This window comes from Oxyura jamaicensis, chromosome 4 (assembly GCF_011077185.1).
Source record: "Oxyura jamaicensis isolate SHBP4307 breed ruddy duck chromosome 4, BPBGC_Ojam_1.0, whole genome shotgun sequence".
Classification (NCBI taxonomy): Eukaryota; Metazoa; Chordata; class Aves; order Anseriformes; family Anatidae; genus Oxyura; species Oxyura jamaicensis.
The window spans coordinates 33,523,574-33,551,326 of record NC_048896.1 but is presented as its reverse complement, the minus strand read 5'-3'; the positions used below and the strand labels follow the sequence as shown (position 1 = coordinate 33,551,326).

General features: G+C 34.2%; 1 protein-coding gene across 1 annotated transcript in view; it reads left to right on the top strand.

Moving 5' to 3' along the window:
- The window catches only part of GPM6A (glycoprotein M6A), a 115,648-nt gene extending 91,564 nt beyond the window's left edge, over window positions 1–24,084 (top strand). The window contains exons 3-7 of the mRNA XM_035325457.1: window positions 2,088–2,244; window positions 12,501–12,654; window positions 14,237–14,313; window positions 15,580–15,645; window positions 21,788–24,084. Of these exons, the coding sequence (XP_035181348.1) occupies window positions 2,088–2,244; window positions 12,501–12,654; window positions 14,237–14,313; window positions 15,580–15,645; window positions 21,788–21,940 (607 nt within the window). The 3' untranslated portion in view covers window positions 21,941–24,084. The remainder of the gene's footprint in view (window positions 1–2,087; window positions 2,245–12,500; window positions 12,655–14,236; window positions 14,314–15,579; window positions 15,646–21,787) is intronic.
- The last annotated feature ends 3,669 nt before the right edge of the window (window positions 24,085–27,753 follow it).

Here is a 27,753-nt window from a genome sequence, read left to right as displayed (position 1 = left end):
CAGGCTAGAGAGTTGGTCAGAGAACAGCCTCATGAAGTTCAACAAAGGCAAATACAAAGTCCAGCACCTAGGGAGGAATAACCCCATGAACCAGTACAGGTTGGGGGCTGACCTGCTGGAAAGCAGCTCTGTGGGGAAGGACCTGGGAGTTCTGGTGGATAGTTCTGGTTAACCATGAGCCAGAATTGTGCCTTTGTGGCCATGGCCATTGGTATCCTGGGGTGCTTTAGGAAGAGTGTTGTCAGCAGGTCAAGAGAGGTGATCCTGCCCCTCTCCTCAGCCCCAGTGAGGCCACATCTGGAGTACTGCATCCAATTTTGGGCTCTCCACTACAAGAGAGATGTAGAGACTAGAGAAGGTCCAGCAGAAGACTACAAAGATGAGTGGGGGACTGGAGCATCTCTCTTATGAGAAAAGGCTGAGAGAGCTGGGTCTGTTTAGCCTGGAGAAGAGAAGACTGAGAAAGGTTCTTATCAATGTATACCAATATGCTATGGGAGGGTGTCAAGAGCATGGGGTCAGATTTTTTCAGGGGTGCTCAGCAACAAGATAACAAAGGACACAAACTGAAACAGAGGAAGTTCCATCTAATATGAGGAAAAATATCTTTACTGTGAGGGGCAGAGAGTGCTCGAACAGCCCAGAGAGATTGTGGACCCTTTTTCTCTGAAGATATTCAAAACCTGTCTGGACATGATCCTGTGCAATGTGCTCTAGGAGACCCTGCTTGGCAGGGGGGTTGGACTAGATAGATCCTGAGGTACCTGTCAACCTCAACCACTCTGTGAGTCTGTATCTTTTGGGTGACAATTAAAAGTGTGATTCTAAAGAACTGTTATTAAATCTTTTCATAACAACAAAGATATCGATCTCTATGTCTTAAGAATCTTTCCATTTGGGTAGCTGTTTGAAGCATGTCAAAATTCATCTTGCAGATCCTCATGGATCTCTGGCTTTTTCTGCATCATACTTTTAAATAAGCTGTTTTATCTTGGCCTGGACCATATGACTGGAATTACTAACACCTTAAGCCTGCACATTACCAAGAGTTGCACAACTCCTGCCATATCATGTGGATAAACCGAAAACTTACTGTGGTTAGTTTTTTAGAGAAATCCAAGCATGAAATACTGAAAACTGGTGATCCAAGGCAAAGGTCACAGAGTTTTTCCAAGCTTAGACAATACACTTAGAGCAGAGAAGTCCTTTCAAATATCTCTTCACAAATCTTTGTCATGAGAGGACATTTAGTTGGCAGCATCTCCTTGTAGGAGTCATGAGCTTCTGGACAGTGCTAGGCAGGACAATCACAGCACAGCCCAATTAGTTTTCTTTTTAGTATCTTCAGCCTTCTGGGCTCTGAATGGTATACTCTGAGCCATCCTTCTATTTCTTGACCTTTAGGTCTCTGAAATAGTATTTTTAAAGCCTTGTTATATGAGAATGTCAGATGATCTGACCTTACTGTTTTTGAGAAACATATGTTTCGGGTTTGAAGTTAGGGATCTCTATTACCAACTTAATTATTATGTGTCAGACACTTTGTCTATTGGGTAATAAGCAGAAAAATAATAATGAGGAGAAGATAGCAGTGATTGGCATTGCAACTTGAGAACTACATGTACACGTAGTAAGATTTATTGAAGACTGACAAAATACCTTGTCTGTAATGAAGTCAAACCTCAGTGCAAGGGGCACTGTGACTCAGGTGACTCAGGGGATATGACAGGTACTTCTTGTTTCTTTTTTCTTTTGTTTTAACTTTGCCACTTTGTCTAGATGAAAAATAAAATGACTTTCAAATTATTCTGACAAATTGGTCTCTAATCTACACAAATCATTATTTTTTTTTTTTTTACTTTATAAATTAAATGTCCCAGTTTTTTTTTTTTTTTTTTTTATCAATGCTATTTTATTCCAAAACCCACTCCTTCCCTCAGCTTCAGCTGTTATTATAGCAAATCAGTGCTTAGGCTGACTCCAGAGTAGAAACTTTGCTTGCTTAGAATCAGATTATTTCACCCTGAAATTTCAGAATCAGCTTTAAATAGTTATGCAGATAAATAACTTTTGTTGTTCCTGTACAGGATTGACATCTTCAAGTATGTGATATATGGTGTAGCAGCTGCATTCTTTGTATATGGCATTTTGCTGATGGTGGAGGGATTCTTTACAACTGGTGCCATCAAGGATCTCTATGGGGATTTCAAAATCACCACTTGTGGCAGATGTGTCAGTGCCTGGGTAAGTGGATAAGACAACTTCTGTACTTACGACAATTTCAATGTGATTTTTTATGTTTGTAGTACATTGTGATGTTACTCATTTTTATTTCTTTAATATTTTCTGATACTTCAGTGGTAGCATCACATTGCTATGAAGAATCATAGAGTATTAGAAGTGCTCTATACTGGTTAATCAGAAAGTAACTATAGTTACTTAGGAATAAATTAATTCTAACATCTGATTAGGAAAATGTATTCTCTCAGCAATATAAGCTTGTTGGGCCACAACCAAAAGTTTATAATACCTTCATCTGTAGTAGGCAAGAACTATTTTTCTTACTAATATTTTCACTGTTAGTTTAGAAATCTTGCCCATTCCTCTTTGGGACAAGTTGAGTCCTGTCATCAAGTTTCGTTTTGTTTTTAAGTGATAAAGAGCCTATTATTTCCTCCTATATTATCTCTGGTTTGAAGATGCCATTCACTTATGACCCTGGAAAACTTCATTCAAAAAAATCTAATTTGAACTTAAACAAAGGTTTCTCAAAGTGAAATGGCTGACTATTTGGTTCTGGGATTATTTTAAGATCTCCAGGTGGGCCTGTAGAATATCAGGAAAACCATTACATATTTATTTTTATTTTTTATTTTTTTGGTGTTTGAGTATTCTGCATCTCAGGTGAGAGGCCTGGTAGCTGTTGGAGCTGGATATTTCTGCAAAGACCATCAGTATCAGCACATCATATGTTCTGTTGAAAAATAAATGGTTAAATGTAGCCAGCTAGCTCTGGGTGTTAAGGTACACTGGATAGCAGGCTATAATGATGATAACCAATACCTAAAATAATAGAGTTTCTTATCATGCCCTCCCACAACTGTCAGAATTTATGTTATGAAAATGTAATGTTTTGAAATGGGAAAGCACTTCTTTTTATCTTGTCAAAAATGTTGGGTTAAGGTTTCATCCTGGCAGCTGTATTTCTACTTTTTTTTTTTTTTGGTATCTTAGCTTTTTTAAAAGATGTACGTTAATCTCTACATAAAGATGTTTACTCTTGTGAGTTGCACTCACAAGTATTATCTTCTGTGTATTAGCGTTTAGGTGCCTTGTATTTAAATGTGTGAAAGGGATTTTCCTGCCATTGAAAATTATATTGGCTACCTGGATGTCTGTGTGCTTTTTTTGTCCATGTTTTTTGAGTGTTTAAACTAAAATTTGAAATTTCTGAAATATTTACAGATTTTGCTTTGCAAGGAAAACCATGAGAGATTCACAAATGTTGTGAAAAAACACCTCTGAGGAATGTGAACGTGTCATTTCATCTTATCCTAACCAGACAAGTTATTCCAGAGGCAGTGAAACTGCACCATATTGACATTTGATTCTTTGTATAACAGAAGTAACGCATTTCAGTGCAGGCTCAGCTGGCTTTCCCATCCAGAACAGGTGCATCATTTCTGAATGCTAGAAATGAAGCTCATTTCTCAAAATCAGATACCATATCTGGGTATTCTCATGGCAAAATACCAACTTGTCAGACAGATGCATCTTCCGATTGAATATTACTGAAGAATATTCATGCAGAATGCTTCATACAGAATGCTCCTTCATTTATGAACAATAGAAAAGCTCTCTCCAATAAAGCAGATATATTTATGGGTCTGAACTCCCTTAATCCAATCTTCATTATGGAAAGCATTTAACAAAAAAAAAACTCCTATCCACATAGATGCTAAATAGTGAATGCTTTAAATAGCTCAGCCACTGACAAGAAATGGGTAAGGTGATCTTCATATGTTGATCTGACCTTTCAAATTGCATAATTCAAAACAAAAATAACAAATTATTGTCACAAATGATTCAGAAGCTAGCAGAAAAGTCATTTTCAGAGGGAATATATTATGACACAGATGTATCCCCCCTCACTTGGAATGCCACTGAGGTTGTGAAGATAAGGGCCTATGCTTCTTCAGTAGTTATAGAATCATAGAATGATTTGGGTTGGAAGGGATCTTAAAGACCCCCCTACCATGAGCAGAGACACATTCCACTAGACCAAGTTGCTCAAAGCCCCATCCAACCTGGCCTTGAAGGCCAGGGAACCTTCCAGAATGGGGCATCTACAACTTCTTAGTGCAACCTGTACCAGTACCTCACCACCCTTACAGTAAAATTTTTTTTTTTCCTAATGTCTTATCTAAATCTATCCTGTTTTAGTTTTAAGCTAAAAGACCCCCTTGTCCTACCACTGTACGCCCTGATAAAGAGTCCCTGTCCAGCTCTCCTGTAGGCCCCCTTTAGGGGCTCAAATGAGAAAAGGTTACAGAAATTTTCCCAGATAAGCTGTTTTTTTTTTTTTTTTTTTTTTTTTTTTTTAAATGACTATCTTTTAGTTTAAGTTTATTTAAGTTTATTTTTTTTATTTAAGTTTATTTTTTATTTTTTTTATTTAAGTTTAGGTTAACAGTACTTGCTATCTAAATACTTCTAGAATTAGTAAAAATAAAATGTATTGATGGTTTTATGTCTTCTGGAAGCCTTGTTAGTTCTGGATACTAGACTAGTGTTGGAAGAAGACTGGCTTCCTTGTAATCTTCTGTGTTTATTCTTGAAATAGGAAGAAAAAGCCCTAGCAATAATTCAGGACATGGCTGAATGGATATTAAGTGTCTCTCTCATTTTTATGCCATTACTTTTCCAACTTCTTTGTTAATACAGATACGGTTTCTTAAAAAGAATGGTGAATGTAAGTTTTTTCTTTTTATTCCTCTGTCTGACATACTTTGTAGAAATCTTCTGCAATGCGCTCCAAAAATTGTTATATATTTATAGATGGCTTCAGTCTGTCTTATTTCTGTAATCTGACTATTGGTTTTTTATGATTATTTTTTCTTTATTTTACATTTCTAGCTTTTCACGCTCAGGGATACCACACATAAAATTATAATTTTGTCTGATCATTCCTTTTGTCACATAACTTACTGTGTGTTTTATACAGAGATAGTTTATTGTCTGTAGACTTCATTGCTTCCTACAACAGAGTGTCTGAGGCATCATAACATGCCTTGCTAGCAGCTTGTCCTATTCTCTTGTGCTTGTTACTCGCTGACAGAATTTTTATTGTCAGTGATAAACTGGACAAAATTGTTTTAGCATTAAATTGTGCTCTAAGTACATCTTTCACTTTGAGGACAGCATTTTTCCTTGGCATGTAAGCCCAGTCAATAAGCAATTTTTGTTGATGGAACTGTTTCCTGAAAAAGTGCTGTCATATGTTTCCAAAGTGTGCTTGACTGTGGTACCTGTTAACCTTTCTGCACAGGCTTTGTCTTCTATTATGAGACAACAAAAACTAGTCAAGCAGTTAGTTTTATTTCCCCCAGGTTTAGATTATCCTTCTCAGTTTTAACTTGAATACTTCATCAGATGATCCTCCCTGAACCTTGTTCTCACCTGGCTGCCTTTGTCTCTTTCACTCCATGTAGATATCTTACTCTTTTTATAGTTCTTTAAACATGTGAATGTCAGTGGCATTATCATAAATTCACACTTTAATGGTCAAAGGTGCATTCTTTATCCACTCTCTGTGTTTTCTAGCCTTTTTGTTTCTTAGTTCTCCCACAGAAAACTGCTATCACCAATATCTGCCAAAACCATATTCAGCTTTTTGTTCTTCATATGAACTGCATCTTGTTATTGATGTCTCATACATTTATAAGTGTATTTTCTTGGTAATAACCAAAATGTTTTCTGGGCCTGGTTGACTAGGAAGAAGGGGGTAACCTGTAGTATTTTGTGGACTAAATTTATTTCCTCACTGCTTGTATCCTTTTAGTCATATGTAATGATTAGCACTCAGGTTAAGCTGGTTAGGCTTAGTCAGCAACACAAAGTATTTTTAACAATATACTTTTAGCTGAAGAGCTTTAACAATTTCTAAACATCAAATAATAAGTTCAATCAGACTGTGGTTATGAAGAAAATCTTAGTAGCATGAGCAGCAGTACATAGATCCTGGAGTCTCAGGAAGGTAATACTTCTCAGGAGTGTGAATGGTCACACTTTTAGAATCTTCTGGCTGATTAAAAGCTCAGTCACTGACTTTCACTGCTTGGGAAGCCAGCAAACAAGAAAAGGGAAGGTCCATAGCCCTTGATTCTCTCATAGGCTTCTCCAGTCACAAGCTGAACTACTGCAAACATCACTGAAAAGAAGAAAAAGAAGGAAAACTTTGAGAATGTGAAAACGTAATCATACACATTTTGAGAAAAAGTAATTCCAAATGTCAGACTAACTATGAGAAAGAAGTGTTTTGAAACCATCACTGTGTTGGAAAAAAAAAAAATCCTATCTGGAAGACTGCAAAACTAGACAGGAAATTCTGCTGCTGTTAAACAGCAGATAAGGTCCAATGCTCTAAGTAGGACTTCAGAAACCAATCAGACTACAAAAAACGACACACAGAATGCCTAATGCTAAAAATTTTAAGCAGCATAATGCTACAAAACCATCAACACAATAAAGAAATTTTAGAAATAATAAAATCAAAGATATGGTTTACAAGAAAGTACCACAGAGATAAATTATAAAATCTTCAGGGAAAACCTAGTCATCCATCATTGCAGATCCATCTTTTTCAAACTGAGTGCATTCTCATGGTTATATAGTAGATTTATTTACAAAGCAAAATTTCAATAACATGAAAGAAATTGTTAGAAAATCTTTTTGTATTTGTGATGCAGCTGTGGAATTTTTCTCTCCCGCTTCTACCAGTAAATCAATTCACAGTACATCAGAACTTTAAACATTTTTTTTATAGGTTACTAACTCATTTCAAAGCATCAGACATCATGTTTGGAATATTTTAACCTTTAAGAGAAGGAATTTAAGGAATTGTAGAAAAAAATGCATGCAGCCGAAAAGAGGAAAGTAATGGTGATAATTGACTTTAATTTTATCATGATCAGTTTTTCATGCATTTAAAATATTTATGAAATATGAGTTTAAAAACCAGTCCCATTATATGCATGCTTCAAAAGTTTAAATTTCATGGATTTGATTATTTTCTGGTAACAGATTTTAACAATCTAGAGAATGTCACATTGGCAACTATTTACTATGTAAATGAACTGCAATTAAGCAAACCTGAGGAGTTATTTTGGCTGTTACAGTCTGCCCCACTATTAAAAAAAATTTGGACTAATATTGCAATATTACTGGCTTTTTTTTTTTCTTTTTCTTTTTTCCCTCTTGAAATAGTTGACTTGAATGCCAGCCAAGAAGGATGAACTACACAACAGTAATAACATAGCATGAAATGTAACCATGTTTCAACAAGATTCTTGGAGCTTTGCCTAGGAATATAACATGTCAGAGACAGAGAGGATGAACATGTTTTGTAGAGGCAATAATAAAAGACCAACAAGTGAATGTTAGGAGTAGTGAGAGTGATATTCTAGAACAAGCAGAAAGCACTTTGCAAGTGTGTATTTTCTGTGATTTATAGCATATTTAGCAGTACTATCAAAATATCAGTCTCTTTATTCCAGCAGCATTATATGTAAAATGAGATAAGTGGAAATATTCATCTTTTAATTCTATTCAGGAATGAGGCATGAATGTAGGAAATGCTAGTTAGCACAGAATGGAGAATACTAGGTGAGTCCATTTGGTTGTAAGCTCCTTAACAGTCCTTAAACATATTTAGATTTCTTACTGAGTGTAAGAAGAAAGCATTTGAATGCCAAGGGAGGATGGCTAGGATGACAAAATCTTAAACATTGATATATCAATGAGTTTAGAGATATCTGTATAATTAGGTTTTTATTAGCATTGAAATCTATAGATGATTGAATGCAAGTGTCACATTAGAGAGACAGAGCAATTTAGAAAGAAATTGAAAAGATCTTCCTGTTCATGCTTATGATTTGCCATCTGCAAATTGCAGAAGAGAATTTCTAAGCCTGTGAAGAGGTTTGGAAGGAACATCTTAGATCATCAAGCTGAAAATAAACAAGAACATTTTATGGGTGTATCACAGTAGATAATAAATCTAAACGAGATATAAACACAGCAAGGCATCCATCTTTTCGTAACTCTTTGGGTTTAGAGCTCATGTCAGGGAGTTCATATAAAATAAGTGTATGACTAAATTAAGAGCAAGTATAAATGTTAGTACTGAGTGGTTTGCAACAGATAAAATTACATAGCAACAGGTCTTTAGAGCTGAGCAATTTTTCAGACACTTTTGAATGCATTACTATGTTTCTGTATATATAGATCGATTTATTTATTTTGTAGTGAACAGCAATGTCTTCATACAGTAAAATGATTGGAGAAACAACTGAAGTTTAATTTGTTTGCATTTCAATCCATCTCTTTGTAGTAACTGAATTTTTAAATATTTTGTAATCTCTGTCTCCACAGTGACTGAAGCAGTCATAAAATATTTCTTTAGGGGGTATTAAAATATTTTTAACAAAACTAAAATAAGAACAGTATCAGAAAGTCAATCAATATGCTTTTCATGGGACCAGTATCTGTAGATTTTAAAAAGAAAGGAGTACCTGAAATCAGATTATTAAAACAGACTGGGTTTTGTTAATATTTTCAGTGGAAACAGGATTCCACCCAGCTGTGACTGCCATGAAAGTCGTTGTGCTGTATACATATCATTTCAGAATGTACTATGAAATCTCCACTTACTGACACTCATCTGTGGAGATTTTTATAATAAAATATTTCCAAAAGGGTTGATGACTTGCTTGCTTTGATAATTCATGACAGCTGTTATTAGCAATGGAAAACTTGTAAAACCTGGTAGGAGGGTTTTACCAGCCATGAGGTGATAAAAGAATTTAACTGCTTCAAAGGGTAAACATTTGTTTCACCTGCATCATTATCTACTTCAGTTATTGTTGTTTGTGAAATTAATTTCTCTATTGTTTCCACTTCATTTTGTGTGTTTGACTTCTTACAGTGAAAACAGCTGAACAGAGAAAGTCATTTTCACTACAAATAAAATACACAGAGTAGTAAAGAACAAACTGTGGTACCTCTTAAAGATACCATACTGCTATTTCATGAGCCTTTGGCTTGTCACATGATAGAATGTTACTTCAAAGGAGAATAATCCCTTTGAATCTCAGAGACTGAGCTCTGAATTTAATTCTTGGAGTGAACAGGCTCCTTAAGCATTTCTCATATGCCTTCTGGAGCAAAGAGAGTAGATTAAAAATGAAATTATTAAAAAATATATATGTTTTTGTCCTTCACCCGTGATTTTTAAACAAAAATATTCACAATTTCATTCAACTATAACAATAATTTATAAATTAACTTCTCCTGTTGCTAGAAAATAATAACTTGTGCAAGGTAAGCCTTTTGTATTTTACTGCTCCTACAGCAGAAAGTGTTCCAGAACAGAAAATGTGTTATTGCCCAGATCATTGATAGCATTGCTTCACTAATTATTGCTTCACTGATAGCAGTAGTAGCAGCTTCCAGGGATAGCTATTAACTTCTGATAGATTTAACATTAAGTTTTGCACTTTAGATATTCTTAAGTGAAAAGAAGGAAATTTCTCTCTTCTATTATGACATGGATTTGAGCGCATAATTGGCCACCAGTTCATTAGTAAAAAGTGCCTAAAGGAGGGAAAAATGAAGTAAATGAAGTTCTTATTTTTGTAATATATATATTTTTTTATGAAACCAACATTTGATCCCCTTTTTTCTGAGTCACTAAACAAAAGATTGATATTTATAAAGAAAAATAAACAAGCTTTTTTTTTTTTTTTTTTTTTTTTTTAGGCTAATGTGTCCCCTGTTTTTTCCTCTTTGTTATACCAATGTTTTGCATTATGTCAGTACAGATTTTTAAGCAAGCTTCCTGTTCTAGACTATGGAGAGATAGAGAGAACCACAAATATTAAACTGGAATTGTTACCTTCGTATTAAGCTCGATCTTTTTATTCCTTTTGGTGGTAATCACAGACTGGGAAGATTCCTGAACCTGTGTGGATCCTAGTCTTATAAACAGTAATAACAGATCAGTAATATAACTAATATAAAGTATTTACTTCTGCCTGTTAAATCATCATACAAGTTCTACACTGAGTACTGTACTAAATTTCTTAAATGTTATTCAGAAATTTTAGAAAAAGGCTCAAAAATCAGGCCTCAGATTTAGCTGCTTTTGACAAACTCATAGCATATAAACTAAAGAAGCTGTCTTTACCTTTAAAATACTGCTAGAAAACAGTAAACTGAGAACACAAAATAGTAAACTGAGAATATAAAATAGTAAACTGAGAATTTCTAGTTTTTTTTTTTTTTTTTTTTTTTTTCTGAGAACACATGGAGAACATTCTTTCTTATTTGTTGCTTCTACTTTAGAAAAGCTATATGCAACTCCTTAGTTTGATAAGAAATTAAATCAGACATAACATTTCAGTTGAGAATTCATAGCCCTTAAGTGAATCTACATTTCCAAGTAATTTTCCAAGTAATTATTTGTAAATGAGTGCCTGGGGTTGAACCAGATGTTGGCTCATCAGCTTTAACACTGTAACACAGAGAGAAGAAAAAATGCTTCTCTTTATTCACCTTTATCATTTACTTTCTTGCATCCTTCTGATAGTTATTTTTAGTGCTGTAAATTCTCTAGCTTTTCAAACTACTGCTGAAAAGACTTCAGCAGTTACCTAGGGACAATCAGGAAAATTAATCTGAATCATATTTGAAACTGGATTAATTAAACTACATTAAATCCCTATGTAAATACACTTCCTTAGAATTAAAATGACTTTTAGATAATATTCTTTGGAAGTGAGTTAAGGTAAATCAATTTAAGGTCTCTTTAATAATGCTTGACAATGCCCATTCCATATAATCAAATTAATAAAACTTCCTCACCTAAAATTCAAACCTTTTGTTGCTTTGGATTGTTTTGCCTGAACAGGCCCAAATGGACAAGCTATGCTTCTAACCATTTCCACTACTGTTTACAACATTTTACATCTGAAATTATTTGGTTTCAATAACTAAAAACTGCATTTATATTAGGCTTTTTCCTTTTTCACCTAATGTGAGACATCTTGCCTTAGACAGAAATACAAAGTGTTTTCCATTTTCTCTTTATTTACTCTTTAAGGTTTATTTTTAAGCAGATTGTGGACTGGTTTATTCTGCTTGCAAAAATAGACCTTATTTCCTATTCTCAGATTCAATTTTTCTGTGGCAAGCAGTAAAAAAAAAGTCAGTGTGCTGATTTTTTTTGTTTCAGCAGTCTGTTTAGATTCATCAGCATTTCTGAAGCCATCAAATCTTGGTGCTAGTTGGATTCAACATTTAGAAGTTGACTTATTTTCCACATTTAACCATGTAGCATCTTCATATGCTTTCCACAGTATAAAATGAGAAGGTAATTTGTTACTGATGAATGTGTCTGATAGTTGTCTCAGGTTAGCAGCAGAGTAGTGATGTAGCGTGCTTACATATTTACAGAAGCAGGGTGTGCCAGCAACTACCAGCCCAGAAGTCAAGGAGAGTTCAATGCTTCCTACATGCAGATTGCTATACACGCATATTGCTATACTCTGGAGGCTCATGGCTAAAAAAAAGAAAATGTGTAGCCTTTGGAGAATACGTGTTACAAAGCGTATAATTTAATGTATTCCTTACTAACAGCTGTAAGCACCCTAGTTTAATTCCCTTGTATTTCTTTCTATCCCAAATATGTCTAAATATAGTAACAAAGTGACAAATAGATGGTCTCACTGATTCAATGCTAGTGAGATTCTGTGATAGTCATGGATAATGACTCATTTTTGTTAAGACTCAGATTTTAATAGCGAAAACAAGCATAGTGTATAGTATTTCATTATTTCATTATTTTGTATCATGAAAGATTGCAGTAAAACCAATCACAGTAGTCTCCTGTCTTAAAGAAGTAACAATGGGAGAGATGTAGAGTTATGCTTCACAAAGCATGCAGTACTGTCAGTACTTTAGGTGTGGTGCTTTGCATCAGTCATAGACCCAAGAATGACAGGAATGTGGAGTAAGCTTGCATGTCTGGAAGTATCACTGCTTTGTTCTTCAGAAACATCATGTTAGTGCTCTGTCATTCACTTTGATCAAATCATGATTTGATTATCAGACCCAAACCATAACATAAAGAAAAAGATGAAAACAATCAGATTTTTTTTTTTTTTTTTTGTCAGTTAAATTCTGACTTACCACTAGTTTTGTTTTTCCCTATTTTTCTACAGTTTATTATGCTGACATACATCTTTATGTTGGCCTGGCTTGGCGTTACGGCTTTCACTTCTCTGCCGGTTTACATGTACTTCAATCTGTGGACCATTTGCCGAAATGCCACTTTAGTGGATGGAGCTAATCTCTGCTTGGATCTTCGCCAGTATGGTACGTGCAAGATTTCACAATAGAAAATGTCACGTTGCTTTATTTCCAAGTATCTGAAATTATCTGCTTCAATGTTTCCAAAATGCCTGTTTCTACCATTTTACCCACAAGACAAGGCAGTATATCAGTCACTGCATTTCCGGGCCTGATGAAGATGAAGAACAATACATATAGTAACTCTCTATGAGGCTGCTGGAGGAAGAAAGTGGGGCTACAGGATGAGCTATGGAGTGTTTTTTTTTTCTTTTCTTTTTCTTTTTCTTTTTCTTTTTCTTTTTTCTTTTTAAAGCAATATAGACATTTGTGTGTTTGTGGAGGATGGGGAATTCGGACAAAAGGGGGGTTGGAATCTTAAAAAGTCTGAGAATTCTTGGGGTGGTGATGGTAACTCAGTTCTTTACGGCCACAAGACTGACTTAAGTCTAAATACTCTGGTCTTGATGGTTTCTCAGCCCACAAAGCTTTGTTGAATCTTATTCTTGTTGGACACTTCTGTGAGTCTCATTCCTTTGTTTCCTTCACCTAATATAAATATGTGGTATGCTTTTAATTGCTCTCAAGATATAAAGCTACTGTATTGCTTAAGAATGAAGGAGTTTGGTTCATGCTGAATATCTCACTTACCCTGAAACAAAATAATTCAAAATGATTGTTTTCTAGATGTTTTCTCGAGGGATTTTTTTTCATTTATTTATACTTGCTTGCCCCCCTCCCACCTCCCATATGACAGGTGACTTGAAAAAGCAATTGTCTGTACAGATCCCATTAAAGATATTTGTACTTCTCTCTGAGCTTTTGTTTTTCTATTTTTTTTTAAATTAATTTTATTTAAAATGAGCATATGGTACAAACATGTAAAATATATGTTCTGTGAATATATCTGTTTCCTATAAATTCAGTGTAAAATCTGCTCATTTCTAACAAGAAAGAAAAATACCATATTTCATGACTAACCAGTTACAGCAATTTTTTCATGCTTTGATTTTGTACATGGGCATTAGCTGAAGTAAGCAGTATAAATTCTGTTTGTTCTATCTGATAGAAACTATTAATAAAATAAAGTATGTGTTTGGGTAGTGCTGTTTTTTTTTGTTTGTTTTGTGTTTTTTTTTTTTTTTTTTTATAACTTTTGAATGAAGCTTTGTACCAGATCAACACATCTGAATACAATATACAGCACATTTCCCAACATGAGGGTAGAGAATATTTATGAATATACTGGCATGGTAAGTGTTTACACTGGTTGCAAATTATTTTCTGGTGTTTTGGTTATTGTGCTGATTAAAATCTAGAATCAAGGAATAAAGACTTTTTTTTTTTTTTTTTTTAATCTCTCTCTCTCTCTCTCTATATATATATATATATAATTGGCCAAGAAATTATTGCCTACGTTTCCTAGTAGGCTTTTACTAAATTGATGATGTGTTAATTTTCTGATGACTGAAATTAGGAAAAAATATTTTGTTGTTAAATAAATTTCTGTGTAGGAGCCAGGAATTTGTATTTCTTAGCAGCGTACTTCAAAGCCAAGAAAGCTATGTACTGGGAACACTTAATACTGTGAATATCTATTCTGCTCCAGGTATTGTCACAATTGGAGAGGAAAAGAAGGTTTGCACCACATCAGAAAGTTTTATCAAAATGTGTGACTCTAATGAGGTGGGTAAATGTGATGATGCTTTTTTCAAACCTGTATAGGAAATAACTGATATGTATGTCTTCTCCTCACTTTTTATATTCCAGTTCTTGCTAGTATGATAAAACTCCCAGTGGAAAATACAGTCATCAAGTACTTCTCATGCTCTTTTACCATGTACTGGATTTATTCAGTGTTGTTTCTCCAGCCGTTAGTTTTCTAACTACTTTTTTTTTTTTTAATTTTTTTTTTAAGAATTCCATTAAGTCATGTGTATTTTTACTGTGATGTTTTTGAAAGCTAATGTGCTTGCTGCACAAGAGGTCTATGTATGGAATCTCTATTTGAAGGTCTTGATTACTGTTGTGACAAGAGAATTATGTTTTCAAATGAATTTGACCAAATTTTGCAGTGTGTTAGGACAATAACTCATACTTTTTTATTTGTAGTTTGTCCTTTAGTCAAAGGCCTCATTTCATTGCAGCAGAAGTGTTTTTGTTTGTTTGTTTTTGTTTGTTTTTTATATATGATCAGGATGAAGATAGGACAGACAAAATTATGCCTATATAAAACAAAAAGAGAAACAAAAATCTCGATCCCTCTAAAGTAAGAACTTGCTTCACTAAATGTTTCACTGGGTCTTACTCTGAAAAAATATTCCTAGTATGAAGTTATACAAAAAGCCTTCTTTTATACCAAAAGCAACTAAGAAAATGCAACCCTGGCTCTTCAGTCAACACTCACTATGTTGACTTCTGAGTAAACCAAATCACTGAAATGAAAAACAGATGTAATTATTTAGTTTGAGATGGGATGGGGAAGGTGGTCAACTTGGATTACTTAAGTAAATTGTTTTATATTAAAGCACTATGCACAAATTTTACTGGAAAAAAATTGGAGGGAATTAAATCAGTATATGAGGCTAGAAAGCTACAGTGACTGAACAGAAACAGTTTCTTCTTAGGCTGTCACTGCCACTAAAGAAACTATAGTACTGTAAATATATATATATATATATTTAAGGTGGGTCTGTTTATTTTTAAATAATATTTAAAATGTTTTATGACATTTTCTTCCTTGATGTGAGTATTGTAACAACACAGGCACACGTACAATGTCAATGTAGTAAATGTCATGTAGTAATGTCAGTCTTTTGGAGAAAGTATTAGCAGTCATTGTTTTTGTAGTAGCAGGAAGGTAGTCATTTGCTCTATGTTATTTAGACTTTTTGTTCAGTTTTCATTTCATGTTACCACCATAAAAGTTCCTTTCTTTGTCCCCCTCTGCAGTTAAACATGACATTCCACTTGTTCATTGTGGCACTTGCTGGAGCTGGAGCAGCAGTCATTGCTATGGTAAGCTTCCCCAAACCCCTTATTTCCTTTGTCATCTGAATCACTAATACATTCTGATTGTTGCTTAGTATCAGTTATTCAATTTGCCTGCTATTAGTATAGTATATTTCTGTAATTCAGTACTACCTCTTATCTTTTTTTTTTTTTTTTTTTTTAATTTATATTGTTGGATTCACTTTGAAATAGAATACCATGACTACCTCTTCGAATACAAAACAAGTACCTGCTAAGAATTTTTACCTTTCTGTTGCTGTATTCAAACAAGTGTCTGAAACCCTGTGTCTTTCTCATGACCATAGTAATATCCTTATATGATCAATACTTTCTGGGTATTCATAGAACTACCATGCTGTTATTTGAGAGCAGGGTCTTTTTATCTGTTCTGTACATGCATGTGAATGTGTCATCTTTTCTTTCAGGACTAATTTCTGTCATTTTATAACAAAGATTGCCTTGGATTTGACAACATTCTTGCCAATGAGAATATTACAATGAGAAAAAAAGTGTGTGATCTAGTGCCCTGCTCTTCTGTTTTTGTCTGCTTTGTCTGCCCAAACATCAAGATATTTTTAGAGTGGGTACTGTATGGTGTAGGTTGCTATGGTACATGTTGGTACATGGAAGGAAAAAGTACTGTTACTCTGTACTGATACATTTCATAAGAGAACTATTAGTGGTGGTGATTGCTGTTACTATTGCTATTAATATTTTTTCATTGAATCCTAAAGCCATACATTTTTTGTTCTCCCTAGAATTACATGTATAAAAAGAGACAGCCAGGCAATATTCAATGAAGCAAGTATTCCTGTTGCATTACTGATTTTTTTTTGGTCTTCCCTGCTGTGTTTTCAGTATTACATGACACTCTGACAGCAAAGCAGAGAGAGCTGAAAGAAGAATAAATATTTTATTTTTTTGTTTGTTTGTTTCAAATCACAAATAATATGTACAATAGTGTAATAATGTTTTACACTAATAATTTCACCAAGTTTCTAAATTTTTTTTTTTTCTGCTTCCAGCTGAAAAAAATGAAGACTAAATAGTAATGATTGTAATATATATATTAGTATTATGGAAATATGTCCAAGAAAACATTATTTCTCTGGTGCTGAATTATTGTTTTGAAATATACTCACTAGTAATTATCAAATGCTAATGCACTAGTAATTATCAGATGTTCAGATAACAATTCTGTATTTCAAATAAGAGTTTTGAATCAGTACAGATACCAAAAGATTTTCAGTGAAAATAAACTGAATATACTTTCCTTGAGTAGAAACAAGTTAAGTAGGTACATTGAGCCATGTAAGTTCAAATACATGATACTTTCAATAAAGCTTAAAAAAAAAAAAAAAAAACCTTCAAAGCTCACAGTACCATATCAAAAATGCCTTAGATGTGCTACACCAAGCACTGATCCACTAGGAATTCATTTTGATGGCTCCCATCTATTATCATATTTTTAAGAGTTACCCCTATCCAAATATGCTTTTTGTTGGATTCTGTGACTGCACAGAGCAGGCATGATAACACTGATGATTTCAACAGAAATATAAGTTAAGAAGAAATATATGTTAAGAACATAAGTGCAAGTAGAGTTCAAAAGCTAGTAAAGTCCAAATACTGGTAAATACTTGCTTAGCAAGATTTATGTGTCTTTTTACCCTTTGTTATGTTTGAAGCTATGTTTGTATTTTTATTTGTTCATGAATTTGTTAACTTGTTTTTGACACTGTGGTTATCTCAAGGTAAAGACTAGCACATTCTACTTTTCAATGGTCATAATTTTAAAACTGACACACAAGACCACTTCTGTAGATTGGGCAGTGTGCTTCACACGCTATGGTAGCCCAAAAACTGGCGACAAGACAAGAGGGAAATCTCAGAATTTAGTTGGACAAGCAGATATTAACAGGTTCCCTTTCTTTAAGGGAAGTTTAATTTCTCAAGAGAGAAGTAATTTAGGGTAGTGTCCTGGTTTCAGCTGAGACAGAAATAATTTCCTTCCTAATAGCTTATATGATGCTGTGTTTTGGATTTTTGATGAAAATAGTGGTGATGACACACCAAAGTTTTTAGTTATTCCACAGCAGTGCTCGCACAGAGCCAAGAACTTTCCAGCTCATTGTGCTGCCCTGCCAGAGAGGGGGCTGGCGGTACACCAGGAGCTGGAAGGAGATGCAGCCAGGGCAGCTGGCCCAGGCTGCCTAAAGGGATGTCCCACACCATGTGGTGGCATGCTCATCAATAACAGCTGGAGATGTTAGCGGGGGGCTGCTCTTGCTTGTGGACTGGCTGAGCATCGGTCAGCGGGTGGTGAGAAATTGCACTGTGCATCATTTTTTTTTTTTTAATATTACTTGCTTGTGTTTTTTGTTTGCTTTCTTTTATTTCTTTTTCTTTAAGCTATTCTTACCTCAACCCATGGTGATTATTCTCCTCCCCCCCCCAACCCAGTTCTCTCCCCCCTCTACTGGAGGAGAGTGAGCAAATGGCTGACCACCAGTCTAAACCACAACAAGCAGTTGAATGTATTTTGTGTCCTAAATGCCTCATATAGCAAGAAGAAAGATCCTGTGCTATTGCAAAAATAAACACAAATATATTAAGTTGATGAAGTTAGTTTAGTGTATTTATATATATTCACAAGAGTAGCAAGTCTATATGTCCATGAATTTTATAGAGATTTCTTAACAGAAAAATTAGATTTAAATACCTGTCCTTTACAAAAGGAAAGCATATGAATTTATTGCAACTTGAAAATACTTCTTACAGACATTTTCTTTAAACAAGAACAGTCCATCTGACTGAAGTAGTAAGAATTTTGTATCTGTTACCAACCAGCAGTAATACTGGTGATCTATGAAACTGCTGAATAACTGAAATGGTAAAATCATCATTTTAAGTCTTTTAAATGACATTTGGTCATTACATTGATATATTTCACTGTATCATCAGTTCTGGAGATATGGACATCATAAAATGTGTCTGAATAGAAATAAATGGATACACAAATGATCACTGAAGTAATGCATATTAGTTTTATTGTTTTCAGTGTTGTGACAGATAGAAACCAGATGACATGAAGTTGTTTAAATGTACACACTGCCATCCCAAAGGGTTGATTGGCTACTAACTATCCCACCTGTGATATACTACACCACTACACCAAAACTGAATTATAACATATACATTTTTCCCTTCTCAAGGAAGGGAAAGTTACTATCTGAGCAGTATTCTTCTGTCTAAAATTCCACATAAACTGAGTTTAGTTATGTCCCCTAGACGTCCTCTGAAGAGTTGATCAATTATCCTGAAAAAAGAAGCAGGGAAATGTATAAGTGGGCTAGTTCCTCACCCCAAGTGTAACTGTGGTTTTTTTTTTTGAAGGTTATTAGCTGCAGATAAGAGGAAAATAAATTCTTCAGACTTTTGCCCTGCTGAGGAAAGAAACAAAGCAAAACAAAAACCCAACCAAACTCAATGCAGCCGTAAAAAAAAAAAACAACAAAACAAAACTAACAAACAAACAAAACCTTCCTAGTCTGGGTGCAAATTCTACAGATTTGAAAAGTTTAAGCTTACTTGCATACTTTATCTTTAGGAAGAAATCTAAGCAGGAATATTTCATAGAGTATGGAAGAACTCTGCATTGTCTTTTGTGTCTGTAATTGAAATGTCCTGAGGCAGACTGTGGAAGCTGCCCTGCTTCAATTTGAATAAGCCTTGACAGGGCCCCACTGGCTTCAGGCTACTCAGGTCAGGGAAGTGTGAAATGCAATTAGACAGCCACTTAGAGATGACCTCCTGTGTGTGATAATGTTATCTAGGAACTTGGTGTTAAATATATATATTTTTTAATGTGGTGGGGTTCTTTAATATATAGGTAATTATATCATAAATTATAATCATTATATAAGCTAAAATAGTTGTTTCCAACAACTCCAACAAAATGGGAGTTTTGATCCATGATCAATGTGCTTTCACAGCAGTTTCTTTTTTTAATAGTTTTTGAAAAGTCAAGAAAAATGCCAAGTGAAAATACAAGACATTAATTTTAAATTTGCCTCATACTGGGATATTACCAAATATTTTTTGTCTATAAGAATTTTTCCCCACATGGGGCCTACATCCCATTTTCATTGTAATCTTCAGCTGCAAAGTTTTCTGGTTTATATAATTAAAAATGTCAGGAAGATGTAAGTATACTGCTCAGATAGGATTCTACTTCTAGGATAGGATCCACTTCTAGGATTCTCACCTGTTTACTTAGCCAGATGTTATTTCTGAGAGGTTCATATTTTATTTTCAATTGAAATCTTACCGTCAAAAAAATAGCATCAGTGTTTTCATTGGTTTTAAATTGTAATTCTCTGATATGACAAAATGATTAGGATTACCAGCCTGTTTCTTTGAATTTTGGAATTTTGTCAAGAGTTTTACTGGGGGGGGTGGGGAGAGGTAGAGGTGGGCAAGGTAAGGATTTCATTCATCTTAATGGGGATTTGACAACAGTGTCTCTCATTTTATTTAGAAATGCCTGAACCAGATACTAGTCATGGTGATAACTTTTGCAATAGTTCAATAGTTTAGCTTGATACAAAGTGTTTCTTTCTCCTGTGCACAAAATGATGTCCAGAAACACAGTGTACACTGCCATCTCCAGCACTTGTACTACCATCACATGTTTTGCTGCTTGTATTGTACTATAGATAGTAAGAAGCTTCTAAGGATAGATGGTAATACTGTTTTTTTTTTTTTTTTTTTTTTTTTTTTTTTTTTTCTCCCTAGAGGACAGATTCTCTAAAGTCGTTTCTGTTTTATGACTCTGCAAGTCAGATCATTTTCTTCAGATAGGTGTCAAATGAAGAACAGGAGAGCAGCTTGCTCCTCAATCAGATAGCTGGAGTAGATTTAAACTGTAGATTTAAACTGTAAATAGCCACAGCTATGAAGACTAAGCAAACTACAAAAGGACTGAATGCAGATAGCCTGTAAAGGAGAAACTTTAAAAAAAAGTATTTTTTGGCAGCAGTTCATTGGAGATCACAGCTTCAGCCTTTTTACTGACTTTGCATTAGAATTTTTCACTCATTTGTTTATTAATTGCCACAATTCAGAAGACTGGACATCAGGTCATTAAGCTCTGACATCCATACTGTGTGCCTTTTAAAACAACTAAGCTCCATCTCAAAAGGAATTGGCTATTTTACATCCTCTATTTGTAATGGAAAACAAGTGCACAACGTAGTTTTTCTACAGCTAAAATACCTTTCACTTTCAGATTAAATTTACCCAAAGCTGAGTGAAAACATTTATTCATGTGACATAATTGCTAGTATCCTTTAACTGGTGTTTAATCCTGAAACGTATTCATAGACATCCTGTCCTCCCTGTTTGCTAGTATAAATAAACCAAGCTTTTTGTGAATATATCATTGTAGCTCATCTAGTGATTTGTGATGGCTGCAAGCAAGTCAGATCCGATCTCCAATACCCACCAGAAGAAGGGGAAGTTTTCCCTTTCTTTTCAGATTTTTTGTATTTTGTTTTTGGATGGAACACTTGGAAAACTCTCAATTCTCTTTCCCTGTAAAAATAAATAAATAAATAAATAAGTAAAGGTTGATGAAGTAGCTAGAGCTGTAGGTGGAAGAAAGAAATTGTGGCTAAATGGAAAGCCAATGCTAACTTTAAGAAAAAAGCAAATCTCTCCATAATTATATTGGATATGTAGTCATAAGACTGCAAAGTATCTATGGCAAGTTTCAGGCTTAAGCAACTCCTTTAACACATAGTGATTTAGTAGGTAAAACTCTGAAAGAAATAAACAGAAGGCATTTTTCCACATAGATTTACTGAATTGGCAAAAATTGTTGAATTTCAATTCTTTTAATTTTTTACACTCATTGCTACCAACTGCTAGTCACACTAACAGAAACTCAGCTATGAGCTAAGTAATTTGAGGATTAACAAACCTCAGGGTTGAACTTTGTGTCATATTGCTGTACTACTACTTCTTGACTTAGCAATGCCTCCCTTCTGATAAAATTCCAAACTCAATCTTATAGTTTTTGAAGTGTGAACATGCTGTATTCTGACTAGGTCTGTTGCTGCCTAACTCCATGTTACCTTTCTTACAGGTCCATTATCTCATGGTCTTGTCTGCCAACTGGGCCTATGTGAGAGATGCTTGCAGAATGCAAAAATATGAGGATATTAAGTCAAAGGAAGAGCAAGAGCTTCATGATATTCATTCTACTCGCTCTAAAGAGAGGCTCAATGCTTACACATAAAAGAAACCTTCTCTTACTTTCTAACATATGAATGCTTTGCTGTTTAACTAAAGGTCATCCAACCATTTTAAAAACAATTGAAAGTGCTTCTCACAAAAGATAGTTTGGGTGACTTACATATCACCCATATAAAACTCTTGGTTGTCTAGCACTTGGTTTCTTAATTAGTTCTTACTTTGTGTGACCATTCTCTACCACAGAGCTCCTAAATAGCCTTTCCTGAATCCTTTTAAGCTAATTAGTTCTGCTAGATGAAGGATACTAAACTACTGTCAAATACAAATATGTGTTTGATTTTTTTAATCACTTTGTATGTGTTATGCATAACACCTTTTGCATTGTTTCTTATATGTTTTTGAAAAAAAAAAAAGGGTAGCTTTTTATACTTTTTAGTTTTGAGTTCAATAACTACTTTAACTACAGGTATACTTCAAAGGGACCATTGTACATGATGTACAATATATAAAGAAAACACTGATGACTTTCCTTTATATTTGGAAATCTTGCCAGATGGACCCTGATCAACTTGAATGAAGGTCCTAAGAAAGTTTTAACCAATCAAAGGTGCAATTTCTAAATTTGTAATAGTGGGTAAAAAATGGAAAAAAAAAAAAGGAAAAAAAAATAAAAAAATAAAAAAGTGCTTCTTATCTTTGTTAACATTGTATTATTATTGATGTTTTTAAAGAATATTCTCTTGTTCCAAGTTCCATGGGTGATAATTCCTGTTTGTATTGTGAGCATGCAGACCGTGGTGCTAACAATGCATGGCCACTTGCCTTTTGAAGGAATTCAATACCACGGTTACCTGTTAAAGAGTTATGGTATATAGACAATTGTTAATTAAGTGATATAGTTATCCATAGTTTTTTACAGAATGATCTCTCTTTAATTAATTCAGTGATGGTTATGCTAAATTGGAGCTGTTCATGTGATGATGTGAGAAATTACTGCTTAGCTACATTTATGAAAGTAATATATCAAAAATACAGTGACCGTAGGAGTCAGAAGTCTTTTTACCTGCTTTAAAAATTTAAATGGATTGCACCTGTCTGAACTGTACAAGATATATTAAAGAATACTTCCATAAATGTTATAGCTTGGCTTCTAGCTTTCCTACACATATTTGTTTACCTGTATTACGTTAAAGTAAGGTGAAAGACCACTACAGAGCTTATTATTTGAAAGTGTAGTAATATATTTGAACATTTATTTTGATAGGAAAATGTTATCAGAAAGATAGGTCATCTTAATTTGAAAGAATTATGTGTATCAAAAACTAAACAAAACCCCTATTTAAACAAAATCTGTATTATTGGACCAAATTTGGTGGATTTTTCTTTTTTTTTTCTTTTTTTATCTTTTTCTTTTTTCCTTTTTCTAATGCTACAAGAATGCTGTAAAGTGTCTTTTAAAGTGATGTAGCCTGACAAGACATTTTTGTCAGTGTTAAAAATCTTAGGTAGTTTTGTGCACTTATTGGACCATTGTGAATTCTCTCTCAGTGTAAGTGCATTTCTAATAAAATTTCTTGAGTAAAACTCTTCTTTATACTATTATTAGTCATGCATCATCAGTAATTTTTAACAATTCTTGTAGTAAGTAGAGGGTAATACTATAGTTATCTGTGGCATGATAATGCAATAAATAGTATTAGTTGATTGATTTTTTTTTTTTCTTTTGGTTGTTTTGGGGGTTTTTTGATCGTGTTTTTGATTTTTCTCTTTTTTTTTTTTTTTTTTTTTTTTTTTCTTCCTTTTTTTTTTTTTTTTTTAAACACTTAGCCTGTCCTATGGGGTCAACAGTTTTCTGATAATGTGCAGTACCAGTATTACAGTTCTGCAAAAATATTAGGAACCTCTCTTTTGGATTCTATATTGTAGTGTTTCAGTTTTGTGTCTTAAAACGTTTGTGCTGATTTTTAAAACGATGTCTTTTAAACTCATGTAATGATGTTAATGCTTTTGGCTCTTCTCTGGTATTAGAGTTTGTATTTTCACAAAGAATGCTTTGTAGCAGGCATTACAATTAATCTGTTTTGTACATAAATGTGCCAACAGCTTGATGGTGGCGTTTTTGAAATGTAGAACAAAGTGCTTGCAAAAATGTAATAAACACACTTGTGTACTTTGTGTACTTATTAATTGTTCGTGTTGTGTAATTTTTTCTTTGCCTATATTTACCGAATCATTGTAACCAGAAGTGGAAGAAGCCAGTTCCTTCTGTTGCCCTTTCTACTGGAACAGTGTTCTCAGTTGTATATATTTTTTTTGTACGGTCCACTTTCAGATGTTTCAGGATATAGATCCTCTGGCAGAAGTTATGAGAAAAATAAAGTTAGAAAAAATAATCTGGAGATGTTGCATGTATTATAGAACATGTCTCTGTCAAATTTATGATTTAAAAAAAAATCATTTCAATGGAAGATGTAAAAGAAAATCCAAAAACAAGAGTGATATTTTCATACCGCTCATGACCCTAAATTATCTCTGGACTCTACCTCTGTCTAATCACATACAGGTAAAAATAAAATATGCAGCTTTCCCATGATGTGAAATTCAGTTATAGGTAATATGGGTAACCGCATTAATAGGTGATATAGGTAACTGCATTAAAATTCCTGACCATTCCCAATGTGTAAATTTATTCAAATGTCTTAAAGAACATTTAGGATTAGAAATTATATATACTAAGAATAAGAGAGTAATATATATAGTAATATATATATGTGTGTGTGTGTATATATATATATATGTATATATATGTGTATATATATATATATATATATATAAGCAGAATACCATAGTCTAGGAAGAGCAAGGTTGCATGGACATACTTGTTATAATTTTAACCTGTCAGTCATGAGAACAGAGATTGAGCACAAGATTGGCATTACTGCAGTCTCATTTGGAACAGCTTACAAGAAGCTGGTCTGGCATCAACATGAAGAGTACTGAAGATATTGGTACCTGGAAGTTACAGTAGCTAATAGTAGCTACTAGTAGCTGTACTGGAAGTTACAGTAGCTAATACTTTAAAACCTTGATAACAATTATGCATTACTTACATGTATGTAACATAATTTAAATGATTAAGAAAATGTTGTCTGTGTCTGTTTCAATTAACATGATAAGAAGGAAAAATAATTGATATAAATCCCAAATGTGTTTACTTCTCATTTAACTAGCTGTTATTTTAGCTCTTTTTTGTGCTCTTGATGAGAGCATGTTCCATAATAACAATTTTTCATCAGTAGCACAGGCCAAGGGAGCAGCAGAGCTTTCCATAACATAGCACATCAGTCATAACTGATTCACCTCAAAGTATACACATATTTGGTTTATTCCAAACTCTTCTCTGCTTCCTGGCAGCCAAGGCCAACTTATCTTGAGGTAGGTTTCATGGGTCTTGATTTCTGTAGACACTTCTGTGCTTAGTCAACTGCTTTTCAGAAATGAGAAAATCAATTTTAGATAAATGTTTGGTACAGTATTATTTTATTTGATTTATTTTATTTTATTTGCTGCAGAAAAGGATGTACTTCAATGAAGACTCCAGTTTAAGAATTTCCCAACCCTAGGTCCTCAGTATCTTATTTTCTTCATAGTTTGCCATTAGTGTTATTAGCACCATTGCTAATCAATTATTAACATACTGGCACTATTGATTATTAGCACTATTGATGAGTAATCAATAGTGCTAATAGCATGTTACAAAATAGATGCAAAAACTGCTTGCGTTACAAAACCTTCCCACCTGTTTATCTCTATCCCTATCAACTTCCCTTCCCAAGGTATTTGGTATACCAACAGGATCATATCAGTGTTTCTCTTTTCAGCAAAGCCAAAGAAATCTACATCAGCATGATTTAGGCAATGGTGAAATTCACCGCAGATGTAGGGATGAATGTCCACAATATGCACTGAGAGAAGGGTGATTTTTAAGCCAACCTTACACCTGAAGTCAATGTATCATGTAGTTTGTCTATATAGTTAAAAACAACAGACACTGAAATTTGCTAATTTAATGTTAGCAAAAGTAGAAATGGTGAATGACTCCCCACCCGCTCAAAAAAAAAAAAAGGCAAAAACAAACAAACAACAAAAAAAACTCTAGTCTTATCCCACAGATTTGAATGTAACAAATTCTCTAGACCATATTCCATATAATTTCTTAAACTACTAAAATGAATTAATAAATTAAAAATGTAATAGGGTTAAATTAATAACTTCATTTAGATAGGTCTTAAGGGAAAATAATTTGACTTCAGACATTGCTCAAGTATTTGTTGAACCTACCCATGGTGGCATTCATCTACAGTTGATATGGTAGATTTTAGGACAGAACATATCTGTAATGTACCTGCTATAATAATCAATGACAAATGTTTATATTGTCTGTTCATTGTTAAGTTCCAATGTATTTGTCAAATTAATTTCTGAATTACCACAACTATTAAGATAGCTGGTTTTCTGAAGAGACCACATCACAATTCAACTAAACCATAAAAGAGTAGACTATAATACATTTCATCCCAGGAGAGGAGAGGTGTTGTTTATTTAAGCTCACTCTTAGCTATAAGCAGCATTTTATTTCTACTGGGTTGCACAGAAATGCTGCAAATAGACACTATCTAGGTGGTAAACTGTTTTATGTCTCCAGGTGATATCCCCATTTGGCACTTCCAACATTCTGGGTAGATTATCAATTGAAGAGATCAACACTTAATATATTTATCAGCTCTTGCTGACTTTTTCTGACTTGTATTCTTTAGAAGGGAAGAATTCCAACAGTTTCTGAATTCTGAGGTCATCAACTATAATTTCTTATTCTTTCAGATATCTGCAGAGGATTCGAACACTTCAGAGGGTTATTCCTGGGTTTAACAGTTATTAGCAATGATGGCAACAGGTAAGTTATACCTGCTGGTATGGTGATTGGTTGGTGATTGGTAGAGAAGTGTATTGTCTTTGGCTTGCAATAGTTTGACCATTAGCCAGGAACATTGAAGCTACTCTGCAAGGAGAAATTTGTTCTGAGAAAATTGTTCTGCCCACATTGTACAAGCTGTTGTGGACTCCTTCTCATGTCAAGATATCAGGCCAGTTATATTTATGTGAGGCCCAGGAAAGACAATCTTGTTTGGTGTTTGAACTGGCGATTCTGATCTGAATCAGTGTTGCTGAAATTTCCCTGGCTGGAAGGGATGACCTGGGAGAAGGTGTGTCTCCTCTAGAAGTGGTGAGAAAGATGAAGAAAAGCTCTTTTTGCAGCAGCTGCCACAGCTTCAGCAATAATGGAGAAACAACTGAAATTTTGCCACTAGGTCCCAATCATACTACCAAAAAAAAAAAAAAAAAAAAAGACTAACAAGTGAGTGTTCTGTCACATGGCTGGACAAAGATGAAGGGATGAAGATAGAGAAAAAGAGTAGTAAGATTTTCCATCTAAAGTAGCCTTAGCAGCCAGCTAATAACCTGTCACAGGACCTGCGTCTCAAAAGTAGGTATACCTTATAGGTTTCAAGGGTTTCTGACAAGGTACAAATGGCATATAATGTCTGGAAAATCTTAATTTGGGGCAGTTCCAAGACATATTTATCCTTAAAAGAACAGATAGCTGAGAGAAACCTGTAGCTGCAAGTTACCTTTAATTGTCACAGTAGGACCAAGTAGCTGGTGGTGTGGCCATATGCCCTTGGTTTCCCTTCCCAGCATGAGTAATGTGATGGCATAGCAGATGTGTTGCATGTGCAGCAGCATGGAACAAGCAGGTAGAGCTTGTGTCATTTAAAGTGGATCAGTGGATGATGC